Source organism: Limanda limanda, chromosome 21, assembly GCF_963576545.1.
Source record: "Limanda limanda chromosome 21, fLimLim1.1, whole genome shotgun sequence".
Classification (NCBI taxonomy): Eukaryota; Metazoa; Chordata; class Actinopteri; order Pleuronectiformes; family Pleuronectidae; genus Limanda; species Limanda limanda.
This window is the reverse complement of record NC_083656.1, coordinates 20,666,790-20,682,774: the sequence shown is the minus strand read 5'-3', so window position 1 is coordinate 20,682,774 and position 15,985 is coordinate 20,666,790. Positions and strand designations below refer to the sequence as shown.

General features: G+C 39.8%; 1 protein-coding gene across 1 annotated transcript in view; it reads right to left on the bottom strand.

Moving 5' to 3' along the window:
- ryr2a (ryanodine receptor 2a (cardiac)) overlaps positions 1 to 15,985 on the bottom strand; it is a 118,296-nt gene that overhangs the window by 31,445 nt on the left and 70,866 nt on the right. Inside the window, exons 62-77 of the mRNA XM_061094463.1 lie at positions 15,800 to 15,875; positions 15,379 to 15,502; positions 14,434 to 14,549; positions 13,844 to 13,908; positions 10,487 to 10,608; positions 10,169 to 10,218; positions 7,382 to 7,442; positions 6,319 to 6,557; positions 6,016 to 6,097; positions 5,262 to 5,392; positions 4,416 to 4,537; positions 3,792 to 3,984; positions 2,889 to 2,971; positions 2,270 to 2,427; positions 2,073 to 2,160; positions 535 to 627 (exon numbers count right to left, since the gene is read on the bottom strand). Of these exons, the coding sequence (XP_060950446.1) occupies positions 535 to 627; positions 2,073 to 2,160; positions 2,270 to 2,427; positions 2,889 to 2,971; positions 3,792 to 3,984; positions 4,416 to 4,537; positions 5,262 to 5,392; positions 6,016 to 6,097; positions 6,319 to 6,557; positions 7,382 to 7,442; positions 10,169 to 10,218; positions 10,487 to 10,608; positions 13,844 to 13,908; positions 14,434 to 14,549; positions 15,379 to 15,502; positions 15,800 to 15,875 (1,803 nt within the window). The remainder of the gene's footprint in view (positions 1 to 534; positions 628 to 2,072; positions 2,161 to 2,269; positions 2,428 to 2,888; positions 2,972 to 3,791; positions 3,985 to 4,415; positions 4,538 to 5,261; positions 5,393 to 6,015; positions 6,098 to 6,318; positions 6,558 to 7,381; positions 7,443 to 10,168; positions 10,219 to 10,486; positions 10,609 to 13,843; positions 13,909 to 14,433; positions 14,550 to 15,378; positions 15,503 to 15,799; positions 15,876 to 15,985) is intronic.

Here is a 15,985-nt window from a genome sequence, read left to right as displayed (position 1 = left end):
GTCATTCGCTCCACCGAGAAGGTGATGGTCTGCAACCTGCCCTCTCTGCAAGGACCTGCTCTCTCTCCAGGACTCTGATGCGTGCAGGTAACATTGTGGCTGACCCCTCCCTCATTGGACATGGACTCTTAGAGCTACTTCCCGCTGGCAGGAGGCTATAGGCCATCAGGCCACAAAAATAATTTTTTCTGCTGGCCTCACCAACAAGGCCTGGGTCGCTATCACTGGACTTTAACTTCCCGTGGCAAACAACTAACTAACTGACTAAAAGACTAACTGTACTTTGCACAATCCAGTCACTAGTGTTTACTTACAACATATTGCACCGTACCTCTCCAGGTGCATATAGTATTTGTTATATTAAATTTTATGTCCCATTTAAAATGTCTTTACATTTACTATATTTATACTTGCACAAATACACCACAGCCAAATCCTTGAACGTATAAACCTGCTAGGCAATAAAACCTGATTCTGATAAATCCTATGTTGACACAAACACACACATATTCACCAGCCTCCATGTTCCCTTACCTTTGACATCTTACACTTGGTGTCAGTGATCAGGAAGGACATGTTGTTGATTTCATTCTGGACAACAAAGTTCTGTTCCTCTCTTTTGAAGTTCTGCAGAAAAATGGCAGCAGGACACCATTCATCATTCAGGTAAATATACTGTACAACTCATCACACATTAACAGTAATAAACACACACACAGATATGGTCAAAATGTGAATCTTTGATTAGTATTGATGAAGTAAAGTTGAACCGGGCATGTGATGGACTGGAAACAGCAAACAGTCTCTAGTGTTACCTTCCCAGCCTCTCATTGTCACACACTACACAAGAACTCGATATATCAACTCTAACTCTGGGGGCTAACATGAGACACAGAGTAACATGGACATCTCATCACCATAAGAGTGACCTTCAGCAATCCATGGTCTACCACAGGGCATAGCGACCATTCACACTCAGATTAATGGATTCAGCCTATGGATAATTAACGCTCGCCCAATCTACCTCCCCAATCATGTATTTGGACTGTGGGAGGAACCCGGAGCACCTGCTGAGAACCCACGCTGACATGGGGCCAACATGCAAACTCTACAGGTCCTAGCCAAGCTGGGATTCAAACTGGGAACCTTCTTGCTGTATGGACGGAAATGCTAAACATTCTGCAGACCTATAACAGTGACCAATTCATTCAAATATGTTACCATTTCTGGTATGGTATATTCCAACCATACGAGTTACGGGGGAGGGGGAAAACCGTCTTAACACTCTGTCCAAAGTGCTTGTGAAGTGCTACTACCATCAGATTAGGCCTATCAGTGTCCGACCATCTCTGTCACTTTCTCAAACCAGTGATGAGACATCCACACCCACTTCATGCTGTGGTTGGCCAGCTATGAGGCCGTTTAGATCAAGTAGAAGCACATTTGATTTCTCCCGGGGTTTGGGTTACAAACTGGTTCAGAGAGACTATAAAAACTGAGAGGACTACACTCTAGGGACCAGTTAACAAACATGTAGGGCTCAAGGCTGCTGAAAGTTCCATGAAGTGTGATCAGTGTGATGGAGTAATTCAATCAGGTACAAACAATCAAAATCATTAGTCCGTGGAGTTCCAAGAACATGAATGTAAACAGCGTTCTCTTTATAGACTCAGTCAGTCCCACCATCAGAGCTTATGTCTTAACAGTGATGTTGATGGTGGATTGTGATTGTACATCGTGACTGGGATGGCAGATTGCTCTGACAGACAATATGCCTACTCACATATGCCATTATTATTATTACTGGTTCCTACATCTAATTTTACATGTCTTTTGTATAAATATTGTTCATTTTGTTGATGTGCTCCGTTTCATGCAACATCCATTGCACTTCTGTCCGTCCTCACCCACGAATGAGGTTTCTACACTTTTTATCCCTTGTTTTTGTTGTGTAGTTTTTTAAACTCTAGAATGTCAAATCTTGTTAAGCCCTATGATGTAAATTGTGATTTGTGAATATGGGCTATTCAAATACAATTTGATTGATGATTGATTTTCAGTGATATTCTTACATGAGACTTGGCCCAGAAGATGAAAACCTCTGCCACCATGCGGAACAGCTCCTCTGCCTCTGGGTTGGACTCTTTCAGCCATCTGGCCCTGTCAGTGGTGAATAAAGGGAGTCAGTGAATCATGGCACTTCTGCAAAGTAGGTTGTTTAAAACAAAAACCAGGAAAGTACATGAAGTCGTCATGCGGAGCAGTATACCTGTTGTAGTCAACAAATCGGATGAGGAGCGGGTAGAAGGCATACAGGTCTCTGACCAGTATGGTAAACTGGTCCATGATGAGGAGCTCCGTCTCTGACATCTCACCCCTCCCCTCTGCTTTGCTGTGTTCCTCATCCATCAACACAACTGCTGCTTTCTGCAGATACAGGACAGGATTGACATCTGTCAATGGGCATCCACTGAATGGATGGACCCTAGCAGTGATATAACAATCACATTTTCAATGACTGTAAATGCTGTTCCTAAATGCTGTGTTAAATGAATTTCTTGATGTGTCGTGTTACTCTTTTAGGGTCTGGTCTTTGTGTTACATGCAGGCGAATAAACATTCATGTTGAACAGCAGTTCAATATCACATCATTACGCCTGCAGCTGCAGGAATATAAATTAGACATTTCAAAATTGAGTTGTTAGTACAAAGTGTTAGATTCGTCCAGTTTTCAGTCTAGATCCATTACCTGAACAGTGAGTCAGATTTGCATTCTTGCTGTCAAGTCATTTAACCTGCTGCAGTTCGTAACCAGACACTATTTTATGTTATTGTGTTGTAACACTGAAATAGGAGTGTACAACTCATTATAAAATGACAAGACTCACCTTTTTGAGTTTCTCCATCAGAGGCAGGAAATGGGTCTTGAGCAGCTGAGCTTTGGCTTTACTGATGATCGGCTGAGAGAAAACTTAGGGGGCAGGGACAGAGATGAGGAAAGAGAGTTAAAAATACATACATAGGCGTGTGTTTGTGTTTTCTATGTGTGTGTGTGGTCCAGGGATTACTGATTTTGTTGAGACCTAAAGTTGGTAACACAGTCACATTATGGGGACTTGGGGACAAAAACATGTCCCCATTACGATATTCATTCAATTCTAAGGTAAGGACATGTTTTAAGGTTAGGTTAAGAATAAAGTTAAGTTGAGTTAAATTTAGGTTAAGGTTAGGGTAAGAGTTAGGATTCAGCAAGTAGTTATTGTGGTTAAGGTTGGAGTAAGCCTTCAGGAAATTAATTTAAGTCAGTGTAATGGCCTCTGAAGTCATGGAGACAGTTTGCAGTTTGTTATCTAATCCAACAATCCTGTTGTACAGTTTGTCTTCAATTTCAGAGGTGTTGATCTGAAGGATATAGCTTGTGCTGCTGTAAAACTGTAAATATAAGTTCGCCTACACTCATTAATATACAATTATCACGCAGAATCAGCACTTCTGAAACAGTTTGAATAAAATCTGAACTTTATAACATTCATTGGGGAGGATATAATGCAGGACTCTTTCAGTTTTAGTAATATGTTCCTAGTAAAACGCCAACTGAGTGTGCTGTCGTTTCAGTGCAGGCTAGATGCAATGAGGTGAACAACACTGCATGGAATGTAATTTAACTAAGAGGGCCCATTGATTATTTTAGTCTACTCAACATCATTTGTGGAGTCAAGTGTGGAAAGAAGAACAAGGACACAGCATCTGTCTGTTTGTCTGTTACACACACACTTATTGGTCATGTTTACCGGCCAGTCTCTTCATCCAGGCCCCCTCATCTATTCCCAGGTTATTGTAGATGATCTTGAGAATGTTTCCCAGCAGAGTGTTCATGTGGTCCGAGGTCACAGAGGTGCAGCAGCTGTTGGCTTTGTCCGAGTGGCTCTCCGGTCCATGTTCCCACCAGTGAGACATGTAGCTGCACAACATGGGCAACACCACCTGCAGAAAAAGGAAGAAAACATAGGGTTAAAGGTTTGAGGCCCCTTCCCCGTCCTGACATGGGGATTTGAGGATTGTCCCGTCAACAGTTTGACAGCAAACCACACACATACAAACATTATATTAGTGCTATTTGGGTCCAGTGAACTATTCAACTAAATTCATTTCAATAAAATGTTATTTGTGTCTCACCGACTCATAAAATGCATTATCTCAAGTCGCTTTACATAAAAAGGTCGAGACATTAAAGATTATATAGAAACACAACAGTTCCCCCAATGAACAAGCACCTACAATGTAGCACCCTCATCAAATACCTCACATGGATAAGCACCCGGAGGAAGTTAGGTCTATGGTCGAACCCAGTTCTGAAATTCTGTTATATGCATTTTCGTATTTGCATGCACTTTTTATTTCTCTTTATTTCCTACCTCCATGACATGGGGCATCTGAGTGTATCTCATGCCAGACTCTGCCAACTCCATGATCTCTTCCAGGGACTTGTCTAAGTTAGGGATCACAGCACAAACCTCCCCAACGTGACCTGCATGACCTTGAGCAGGGAGGAAGAAAGAGAAATGCACTACAATTACACCATGTTTTGGTAATATCAACCAGTGATTCATGTTGTCTTTTCACCATCATCCCCTTTGCTCAACCCAATAGAAGAGTTGTTCTTTGCATGCGATGGAAGGTCTGTGGGGAAATGGTGTGGAGTCGTGGCAAGGCTGGATCCAACAGATCCAAGACTTTTCTCCTGTTAGCTGTGGGAAGGTGCTCTGGCCTGACCCAACATCAGATGTGATGCTGAGGCCTAATGATCACTATTCACTAGTCTTTGGCCTTTGGTAGTATCTTCTGAACATTTCTGGAAAATGGAACCTGAATACAAAGCTTCATAATTACTTGGATACATTAATGCTTCTAAGTTGGTCTTAGATAGCTGATACTTGTTATATACTGTATATTATATATCTGTTGTGTCATCAGCAGCTCATGCACACTGCTTGTACTGACAGCTGTCTTTTTTAGCGTCCCAGCTGTAGTGATTACAAATAACAGGAAGAGCTCAGATCCTCTGCACCATACTCTGATTTTAATCTCTCAGTACCGTATGGAGGACTGAGATGTATATAGAACGAGAGTAAATCTCAGGCAATAGAATTACATCAATAATCGCATGTCTTGTACGACTACAATTATCCTTCCCCTAATCTATGTAGAAGACAAGCTCACAGTGCAGCTAAACATTCAAATGAAAACCACATCTTCCGTACCGCCTCTGCCTTTAGTTCCTTTGCTGTTGTAGATGGAAAAGCTGTTGAACTTGTTGATGTGTGGCTCAAGAAAAGCAACGGGGAAGGCTGCTGAGAAGGCAGCGAGACACTTTCCTAAAGCTGGACGCTGTCTGGAGAGGAGAGGACAGAGGACAGGAGAGGAAAAGGACAAAAGAGGAGAGGGCAGAGGAAAGGACATAAGAGGAGAGGAGAGGACAGAGGAAAGGACAGAAGAGTAGAAAACAGGAGAGGAGAGGAGGTGACAGGAGAGGAGAGGAGGTGACAGGAGAGGGAAGGAATGAAGAGGACAGGAGAGGAGAGGACAAAAGAGGAGAGGTCAGGACACGAGAGGAATAGGACAGAAGAAGAGAGGAAAAAAGAGAAAAGGGCATGGGGGGGGTTAAAGATTTTCATTATTTTCATGATCTATAAGCAAGGCGAAGAAGTTGAGACATTTACTAGTTAGTGAATAAGTTTAAAATTGTACTTTAATTGTAATTGAACTTATCAGTGTTCAGCACAAATAAACGTTCATGACTTTGGAATGCCTTTGTGAACTTTATGGAATTTCATGTTTGTTAGTTGTCATTGACATGCTACATAGTTGTGTCAGTGGTCGTCCATCTTTGCTGTAAATAAATGTATTATGCAACGATGAACATGAACACCTATCCACAGATGTGGAAGAAACATGATACTTGAAGAGGTTTTCAGTTTTTCTGAAAGATATTTGTAGGGTATACTCATACTGCACCTCTCTACATAGATGCTTTTGTTGGTTCCCAGAAAGTAAAGGCTGTTGAGGATTCTGTAGCAGGAGACCTGGACATCATCCACTGGAGGAAGAGAGGCAAACAAAAACACTTTTGCAGTTTCCATTTTAAAATAAAATAGAAATTGCTCTGTATTGGAATAAAACTAAATAACTTCTACATTGGAAATCTCACAATTTTGCGTTGATATTAAATGCTTTATTTTTTCAACTCTTCACGAGGAAATAAATATTAACAAGCAGGATTTCACCCTTGATGCCTGAAGAAAGTAAGTGGGTACTCACATATGAGGTCCTCTCCGAACATGTTCTGTCCGATGTGCTCGAACAGGGAGGACAGGACAGGCAGCAGGGCGAAGGTGGTGTAGTTGATGATCTGAGTGACACCTCGTGGCTGCTCTCTGCTGTGGGTGAACTGGCCCAGCTTGAGGTTCTCTTGTGTCTTCTCCAGATCCTCTGCAGCGCTTTCAAAGTACGACCGCAGGGCCACCTTCACTGACTCCAGACCAGTCTTCATCACTGTCCTGATGTATGGAGAGTTACGTTTTAAGCAATTATCTACACAAGAGATGGTTTATTCCACCAACTGATAGGACTGTAGAATCAGTCATGAAAAGAATCAATTCACTGAATCGTTCAGTGGTTTACCAGAGCTCCAAACTCCCAACTAAAATAAGACTGCAGGGTAAATATGCCTCATTATATCCAGCTTCTGGAACTGTAAGTTTGTAAGATTTCCTCACTGAAATCTGAGAGTAACCCTGGTCCTTTATGACTCCTTAGTCATGTGAAAGATCTAGTGACAATGATGTTTTGTTTTACACATCTCATGCTGTATGCCATCGCTGATGTGAAATGTGGATTAATATAGGTGGTTTCAGTGAAAACTTGAGAAAGAGCACAGACTTCTGCAGATTCCGTGATGCTAATGGTGAAACATTCACTCCGTCTATCTTGGCAAAAGCCACATTTGGTATAGATGAATTCTATGATGACCATGTGCAGCAGTTATAGGCTTAATGTCATCTACATGGGTTGGACATTTTGTACAGTTGACATTTAGTTATCATGTTTAGACTGTGATGTGTTTAAAGACGTTGAGTGTAAGGATCAGGCCATGTATATCAGCCACCTTACAAACAATACAAAGAGTTTAGTTTTGTAGAGCTTAACAACCATCAACATCTCTTTCTTTACGTGTAAACGTTGGATGAAGCTCTTGGTGATTGACCATAAACATCTCCTGCTTCCGAAATAAGATGTTCAGGGGCTAAACATACATATTGCACCTTTAAACGCCATCTCTGCTGTGATGACAAAACACGTGTCACAGTTATTCACTCATTACCTGGCATCCAGGCTTTGTCCCAGTATCTGCAGACAGTTGACGATGGATGTGGCATTGTTACCTGAAGACCAGAGAGGATTGATGATACACAAACTGGTCAGAATTTGCGGTCCTTATCATTCAGGCCCAAAAGAGACACAGACACACACATGCACGTCTCTCTATAGTTGTGAAGACACTGATTGACATAATGCATTCCCTAGCCCAAAACCAAGTGTTAACCCTCAAACAGCCCGTTGAATTGGTGAGGACCAGCCACACGCAGACACACACACACACAAACAAGACTGACGCTGCTTGTTGAAAAACCAACTTGAACTGCCTGAAAAAAAATTCTGAGGAACCCCTTTATTATGATTGTCTTTTTAATGATAAATACAGAGGAGCATCATGGTCGAAGAAAAGGATGTTCCATTAAATTACAATGTGATGCATACGTTAGTTCAAACTATACAATCTATCTATTAAGTACTGAACTTGTACACTGCCATATGAGGTGGAGGAATTAACATATACAGTTTCACCATTGATCATATTTAAATAGCCTAATAAAACCAATAATCAATATTGAAATGTTAGATATTTTAATAGTCCAAATGTATCTCTTTGTCTCTACTTGTATCAAGGTTGAATCTGCATTAGAACACCTTTTAACTTTGGATAAAATGACATAGAGGAAGTGCAACAATTTACTTTATACAACAAGTTGCATCACCGACCACACAACACACAGGTGCTGTGCAGAGTATAGTGTGAACACACCCACAATATCATGCATGCATGCACACACACACACACACACACACACACACACACATGCACACACGACTATTTAGAACCACATACTATCTGATCATTTCTCAGGCTGTGCAGTTGGATGGTAAAGGTATTAATCATATAGTCCCTGTTCAAATATGTGGCTGAAGTTGTGTAAACCCTCACAAGGCCTGTCTTTGACCTACTTGAACATATAAACATGGAGAAGTTATTTCTTGAGGCAGCTTTGCTCTTCTTGACTAAAAACCAAACACGTAAGTAACATTCATGCACTTCCTGTGCATCTTGCCTGTTTGCATATTAACCTGGGAACCTCAGGGTGACTTTGAGCCTCCATCCTGATTTTTTCCCAAATTGAATAAATCCATGCCCACCAGTGGACCCTGCAGTGTTCTGTGGAGAAGCAGCTGTTGCATATGGTGTGCCCAGTTTGCACTTTGCATGTGAATGTAGAGAATACTACAAGTGATTTATACCATGGGTTTGGCAGACTCTTGTCCTCTGTTTAGGTGACATCTACTCTATCAGAGCATCTACATGGTCTGTCTCACATGTAGGCTTTTAAAAGGTGGATCTTCAATCCTTGCTCCTGATAATAATGGACATGTCTCATTCACACACATTAGTGTGAGAGGGGTTTGGTTGTTGTCAAGATAAGCTTGTCTGGCAAAATGGGAGTGCCCATATCCTGCAGTGAGACACCATACCCAATTAATAGGCAGAGGTTGATGACACAGACATCATGTTTGCAATGTTTCTTTAAATTTGAAAAATGTCAACTAAATTATATGCTTGGCCTTTATTTAGATTTTCATTAGAAATTATATATTTAACAGATGGTCACTGGATATAAAAAGTGATATTTACCACATTCAGAAGAACCACCTGAAAGAGAGAAATTGTCTGATCCAAATGGATTATGGGATACGGAGTGCTGAAGGGGCACAATGGTTGAATTCTTCATTTTTTAAGAATATTAGGTATCAATGCAGGAAGCTTTAAAATGAGACAGGCTGTGTGAACTCACAGTGACAGTGTCACTCTGAGATGAAGACTTGTAATATCTACATGAAGAGCTGCCATCACGACAATTGTCTCATATCCCTATCTTTTGTCTTTTGTGAAATGTGTATTTTCCAGGAAGAGTTTGAAATCATGCTTCATTTACTTCACCAACCATTGCAAAATAATTGTCACACTGACCAATTCATCCCACATTGTGTGGGAGGAACCTTTGCAGGGGTGCAAACTCATGAGAGGTGAAAAAAGTGACAATGATGCAAGCCCCTTTGGTGGTGTGGGTGTGGGGGCGTTATGAGGATGATGGGGGGAATGAATTTGGTTGGTACTCTTTACAACTATTACAACTGCCTAAAACCACAACACAGTCTGTGTCTTTCTCAGTGAGTTTGATGTTTTCCCCTCTAAAGCAACATAAATAGCCGACTGTAACAAGCCTTCCATTCAACATAAATAATGTCTTATTATTAGTCTCTTTTCAAATGGACAAATAAAGCATTATATTATCTTATAAAGCATTAACTTGTCCCAAAACAAATCCAAAAGCAAATTTGTTGATTATGCCATAATTCTGACATAATTATCCTCACTAATAATATCTACTTATGTCACAATCCGAGCACGATAATGTAAGTAACGTTAAAGGAGTCGTCCCAGAGCCTTAAAATCAGTAATATTGTACAAGTGGAATTTTAAATAACAAGTATGCTAGTTAATGTTAGCCTCCATGGATATTATATTAAAACCTTATTTTACTTGTAATGGCCTGTGTTCACTCATTTAAGTGGTACAAGGATACAAGGATCACACAAATTCAAAGTTTACTTTGGATTCAAAACAGTGAGTTTCCCTGAAAGGTGACAGCTTTTAACCCCTGCTTCTGTTGGCATGCCATGAGTCATGAGTCCACTCATACTGCACAATATCTAACACTCAGCACTTGTGTAATGTCTCACCAACCAAAAAGCACGACATACAAACCATCCTTACCAAACAAGGATATCCTATGTCTGACAAGAACTCCCAGTTTGCAGAAAAGACTGAAAAGATTCAATGGAAGGAGAGAGGAGGAGGTGGAGAAGAAAGCAGAGAAATAGATAAGAAATAATCAAATGAGACAGACCCACGGGAAAAGTGCAGGAGGTATTGTATATAGAGTGTCATAGCCTGGTGTTAAGACTTCCAACAGCTTGATGACTGTCATACATGTTTTGTCATTTCACAATATTAGATTTTTAAGCAAAAATACAAAAGTTAAAGTGCTATACCCAACGAAACTGCCATCACTGGCTCCTTTGCCACACTCACCTGGTCACCATCTCCTTCTCCTTGTTGGAGGCATGGCCACCACTGCTGATTGGATGAATGGCTGTGGACAGGAAGTACACCCTATGGTTTTTAAAGTACTGATCCACCAGTGGCAAGACAACCTGTGGGTTTAATAGCAGAAACACACAGTGTAACTACCACTGTCCTTTGAAACAGACAAAGTAAACACTCCAACCCATGTCTTTAGAAATTATCTTTTTTTTCTCTTCAAGGACAGAATGTTAATCAGCGTGTAGAGGTGAAACCAAAACATCTAAATCACCCCCTGGTGGCTTGATGCAGTACAGGTCATAAATATGGGGTGCCGTTTGTCAAGCAGCTCACGCTGAAAATAACAGCAACATTTTGTCACATTTAGCTTCAAACCATGTTTAAAAAACTGGTGTGAATTTTTGAGAGTCACTTTTTTGCACATTTACAACAATATTTGTCAACTTGGAGATATTTTAAATATTTAAATCCAAATGTTAAATGTAACACTTAAATGTTAAATGTTAAATGTTAAATCTAAATGCTAAATCTAAATCTAAATGTTAAATTTGAAATCTAAATGTTAAATTTAAATCTAAATGTTAAATCTAAATGTTAAATTTTAATTTAAATCTAAATGTTAAATCTAAATGTTAAATTTAAATCTAATTGTTAAATTTAAATCTAAATGTTAAATCTGAATCTAAATCTAAATGTTAAATCTAAATGTTAAATCTAAATATAAATGTTAAATCTAAATTTAAATCTAAATGTTTAATCTAAATGTTAAATTGAAATCTAAATGTTAAATTGAAATCTAAATGTTAAATTGAAATCTAAATGTTAAATCTAAATCTAAATCTAAATCTAAATGTTTCGGGTGAAACTAAATATTTAGCTAATATGCAAATTCAAATGCCGGTTACAGGAAGTAGTAACAAAATAAAAGCTCGAGGAAGTCAGAGTGTGTTTATTACGGAGCCCCCCAGGGGACACGGGGGAAAACGAGGACAGCAAAATGACTTTTGCGAGATCCCGAGAAAGTTTAGGACAATGTACATCCGGGTATCTCATAATAATGACATATTAAGTCATTATTATGAGATACGGGTTGTGGGCGGGGCGCCACAGAGCAGGGAAGCCGAGGCTGAGCGGCTGCGGGGACAGTCGCCTTACTCGCGGAAGTGGGCGACTGTGCATCGATACAGAGACATAACAGGATCGATCCATGTTTTCTGCTCCGTTCATTGTCTTAGCGATGTGCTGCCGCTGAATAATTATAACCAGCGCTGCTCCAGCATCAGAACAGACGCTCATTAAAAGTCCGGTCGCCCTGTGTGTGTCGGAGCCTGCTTCCGCCTCACTTCCCTCTGTCCCGCGCTCGCTTTACACTTTAACAATAAACACCAGCACTGATCACAAGTTATTAGGACACGTACAGGACTGATGTTTACTTTGTGTTTGTTTGAGCTCATGAAACACATGTTTAAACACCGTGTGCACGTAGTCCCCCGCTCCACACAACACGAGCAGAACGTGACGCGCACAGTCAGGACTGTCAGCGTTAAAGTGACGGAGCGATCCAAAGTCATGATCGGTCATCATCGGATAATAACTAAAAAATACATGTGATTATCAGTTTTAGTGAAGAGGAACAGAGACAAGCATACACACACAGTCTTCCATGACAGACCTTGTAGTCAGTATCTCATTATTATGAGATAGTATGAGATCATAACATCAGTCCTGTAGGTGTCCTAATAACTTGTGATCAGCGCTGGTGTTTATTGTTAAAGTGTAAAGTGAGCGCGGGACAGAGGGAAGTGAGGCGGAAGCAGACACAGACACACACAGGACTTCGCTAAGACAATGAACGGAGCAGAAAACATGGATTGATCCTGTTATGTCTCTGTATCGATGCACAGTCACCCACTTCCGCGAGTAGGGCGGCAGTCCCCGCAGCCGCTCAGCCTCGGCTTCCCTGCTCTGTGGCGCCCCGCCCACAACCCGTATCTCATAATAATGACTTAATATGTCATTATTATGAGATACCCGGATGTACATTGTCCTAAACTTTCTCGGGATCTCGCAAAAGTCATTTTGCTGTCCTCATTTTCCCCCGTGTCCCCTGGGGGGCTCCGTAATAAACACACTCTGACTTCCTCGAGCTTTTATTTTGTTACTACTTCCTGTAACCGGCATTTGAATTTGCATATTAGCTAAATATTTAGTTTCACCCGAAACATTTAGATTTAACATTTAGATTTAGATTTAACGTTTAGATTTAAATTTAACATTTAGATTTAAATTTAACATTTAAATTTAACATTTAGATTAAACATTTAGATTTAAATTTAACATTTAGATTTAGATTTAACATTTAGATTTAACATTTAGATTTAACATTTATATTTAGATTCAGATTTAACATTTAGATTTAAATTTAACAATTAGATTTAAATTTAACATTTAGATTTAAATTTAAATTTAACATTTAGATTTAGATTTAGATTTAGATTTAGCATTTAGATTTAACATTTAAGTGTAACATTTAACATTTGGATTTAAATATTTAAAATATCTCTAAGTTGACAAATATTGTTGTAAATGTGCAAAAAAGTGACTCTCAAAAATTCACACCAGTTTTTTAAACATGGTTTGAAGCTAAATGTGACAAAATGTTGCTGTTATTTTCAGAGTGAGCTGCTTGACAAACGGCACCCCATACATAAACCCTGCCTCTTCCATGTTAGCAGATGGGACATGGACCAAATTATAAAGTCAAAGTACATGCTGAATAAACTTTTCCAAAGATGGTTTCTGTCATTTAGGTATTTCTTATCCCACTGACGTACAGGCAACTGTTCAAGTTTCTGATAAGTTTGGTTTTAATGTTTTGAGATTTCATGATTGACAGCTGAGACTGACTCGTGGTTGGTTGAGTGTGTGTCTTGGTGGGACCACTCCACAATCTGTTTAATTAACTATGATGTGATCCCCTGACTTTAGATCAATATTTCTGATATATTAAGGATCATTCTTAAGAAGAAATTTGATTTACTTGAATCTTCAGATACCACTTTGAGATTATTCTAAATACACCTGACACACTTAATGATCAAAAACAATGTTGTAAAGCACACTGTCAGTTTCAGTCGTTGCCTCAGGCCCTGCAGCCCCACTTGAATGTTGAAGACAGTGTTACATTTTAATTTGACAACATTTTGTACACAAGGAGAATTGTCTAGCACCAAACAGCCAGATGCACTTGAATGTTTTTCTTCTATAAGTTTGCATAAAAAGACATGAACATACCCAGTTTCCCAACTGACACTCATGAATGAAAAACAGATGATGAGTTCTGACCTTTCCAAAGAACTTAATCTGCTGCTCATGGGGAATTGTCTCTCCCTTCACTCTTGTTCCCAGATCTAAATGAACAGAGGAGCAGAACAGAATCGCATGATAAGACCTGGATAGTATTACTTGGTGACATGCACATCAAGAGCACCAAGGGAAGCACACTTACTACTCAAAGTAAACTGTTTCTTTTCTAATGCACCTGGGTACATTGTATTTGCTTGAGCAATTTATCGCATAAATCTATTTACCATGAATATGGATTATAACAGATAAACAGCTATTATCTGTGGCTACTATAAATCATAGAGGGATCTTAAATACTATTCCTGTGCAAGAGCTTAAGATAGAAAACCCGTCATTCTTCTGAGCTCGGGTCAATTGAAACAATTCGATTTTCACACAAACATAAATTGTGCTAATGATCAGGTAACCACCCACACATTCCACTATGTACCAGCCATTGTGAATCTAGTTTAAATAATATCAAGTTTTAATATTCACTAACATAAATAATACTTTGCATGCACATTCCATTATATTAATGTATGAACTGTCATATGTTTATCTTTCATTCGACAGCAGATGATTCTCACCAAACTCCATCATGTGTTGGTGGGCCTGGTCCACGTATGTGATGAGCTGCTGGAGGAAGGTGTAGGCAAATCGTTTCTCTATAGCTGGAGTGTCCAGCTCCTGGGACTTTACACCTCTGGGAACAAGACACATTACATCAAAATGATAGACTGATATTGTTTTGGAAAGACACTTATTTTTCATTTTTGCTACGTTAATTTAATTCAATTTAATTTGTATAGCGACAAGATATACATTATCCGAAGGCACTTTAAATAGAAGGTCAAGACCTTAACAATTATACAGAAACCCAACAGTTCCTACAATGAACAAGCACTTTACATGAGAGTGTATATTTTCTCTTTGTACATTACAAAGATAGGTCTGGAGGGTTTAGGTGTGGCACAGAGACCGGGTGTCATTCTCTGCTTGGCTTTATCATTCCCACTTAATCTCTAGTCACTTCCGATCCTGCAAACCCCTCCTGCTCGGCAGTATCCTCAGCCTTCTGCTGGCCACAGTCTGAACTGTATTTCTGAGTACACAGAAGGGCACATCCCTCTGATCCTGAGCCATGACAGGCTCCTGAGACATTCTGAGCCAGATATCCAAGTATGGACAACTGAGGCTCATCGAGTTCATGCTTTTATTCAGTACTGTGAACGTTAAATATAAATTCAGCCATTTTCAGACATCTGTGCTGATGATATGTCTTCATCAATCCCTATATCTCAAAAGCCTTGCTTGCTGTCATGATAACATGATGCATAGGCCACCCTCTTCTTACCCTCTCCCTGGTAGTTTAGATTCAACACATCCCATGACTTTTGGAACAAACACGCACTGATGAAGTTTATACTATGTGACTTTGGGTCAACTGCCATGCACATAGCGGCACACCAGCATCATGAAAATGACGTTGCACTATTTCCATTTTGTGTGTAGAGTGTTTGCCTATTTCCCACCTGGACACAGTGTAGCCGTTGATCTGAAGGAACTTGAGGATGTCTTGGGCTCTTTCTCTGTCTTTAGATTTCTCTTTGGCAGTCAGTGTATCATAAGGAACCAGAAGGGGATGGTTTCCTCCACCTGCACACAACAACATCCCACGAGGATAAAAGACAAAAGAAAAATTGCTAATGCAAAGAGAACCCTTATATTTAAGTGTGTAAAACTAGCTTAAACCCAACTTTTTAGTTAACTCTATTAATGGCCATTTCACCTCATATATTCATATCCTGATTCAGACAAACTGCTGGAATTCTGACCCTTGCCTTTGTTCCAAGTTAATGACATCAACACTAATAACTGATGGCAATGGAAGAAAAGAAAAAAAAAAAAAAGATTTAGGAAACTCTGTGTGAGGATGTATTTTGTTAGATTTACCTTTGGCTTCCAGCTCCGTCTTCTTTTCCCTGGCCCAGATATTATGATAATTCTCTGCCAGCAGCTCTGCCATAGACTGGACGAACACAGTATAAAACATATGTGACTCTGTTGCACTGCACATCTTCATTCATCTCTTCATCCTCTATAGCTTATGTTCTAAGTGCTACAACAGCTCAGGGATCA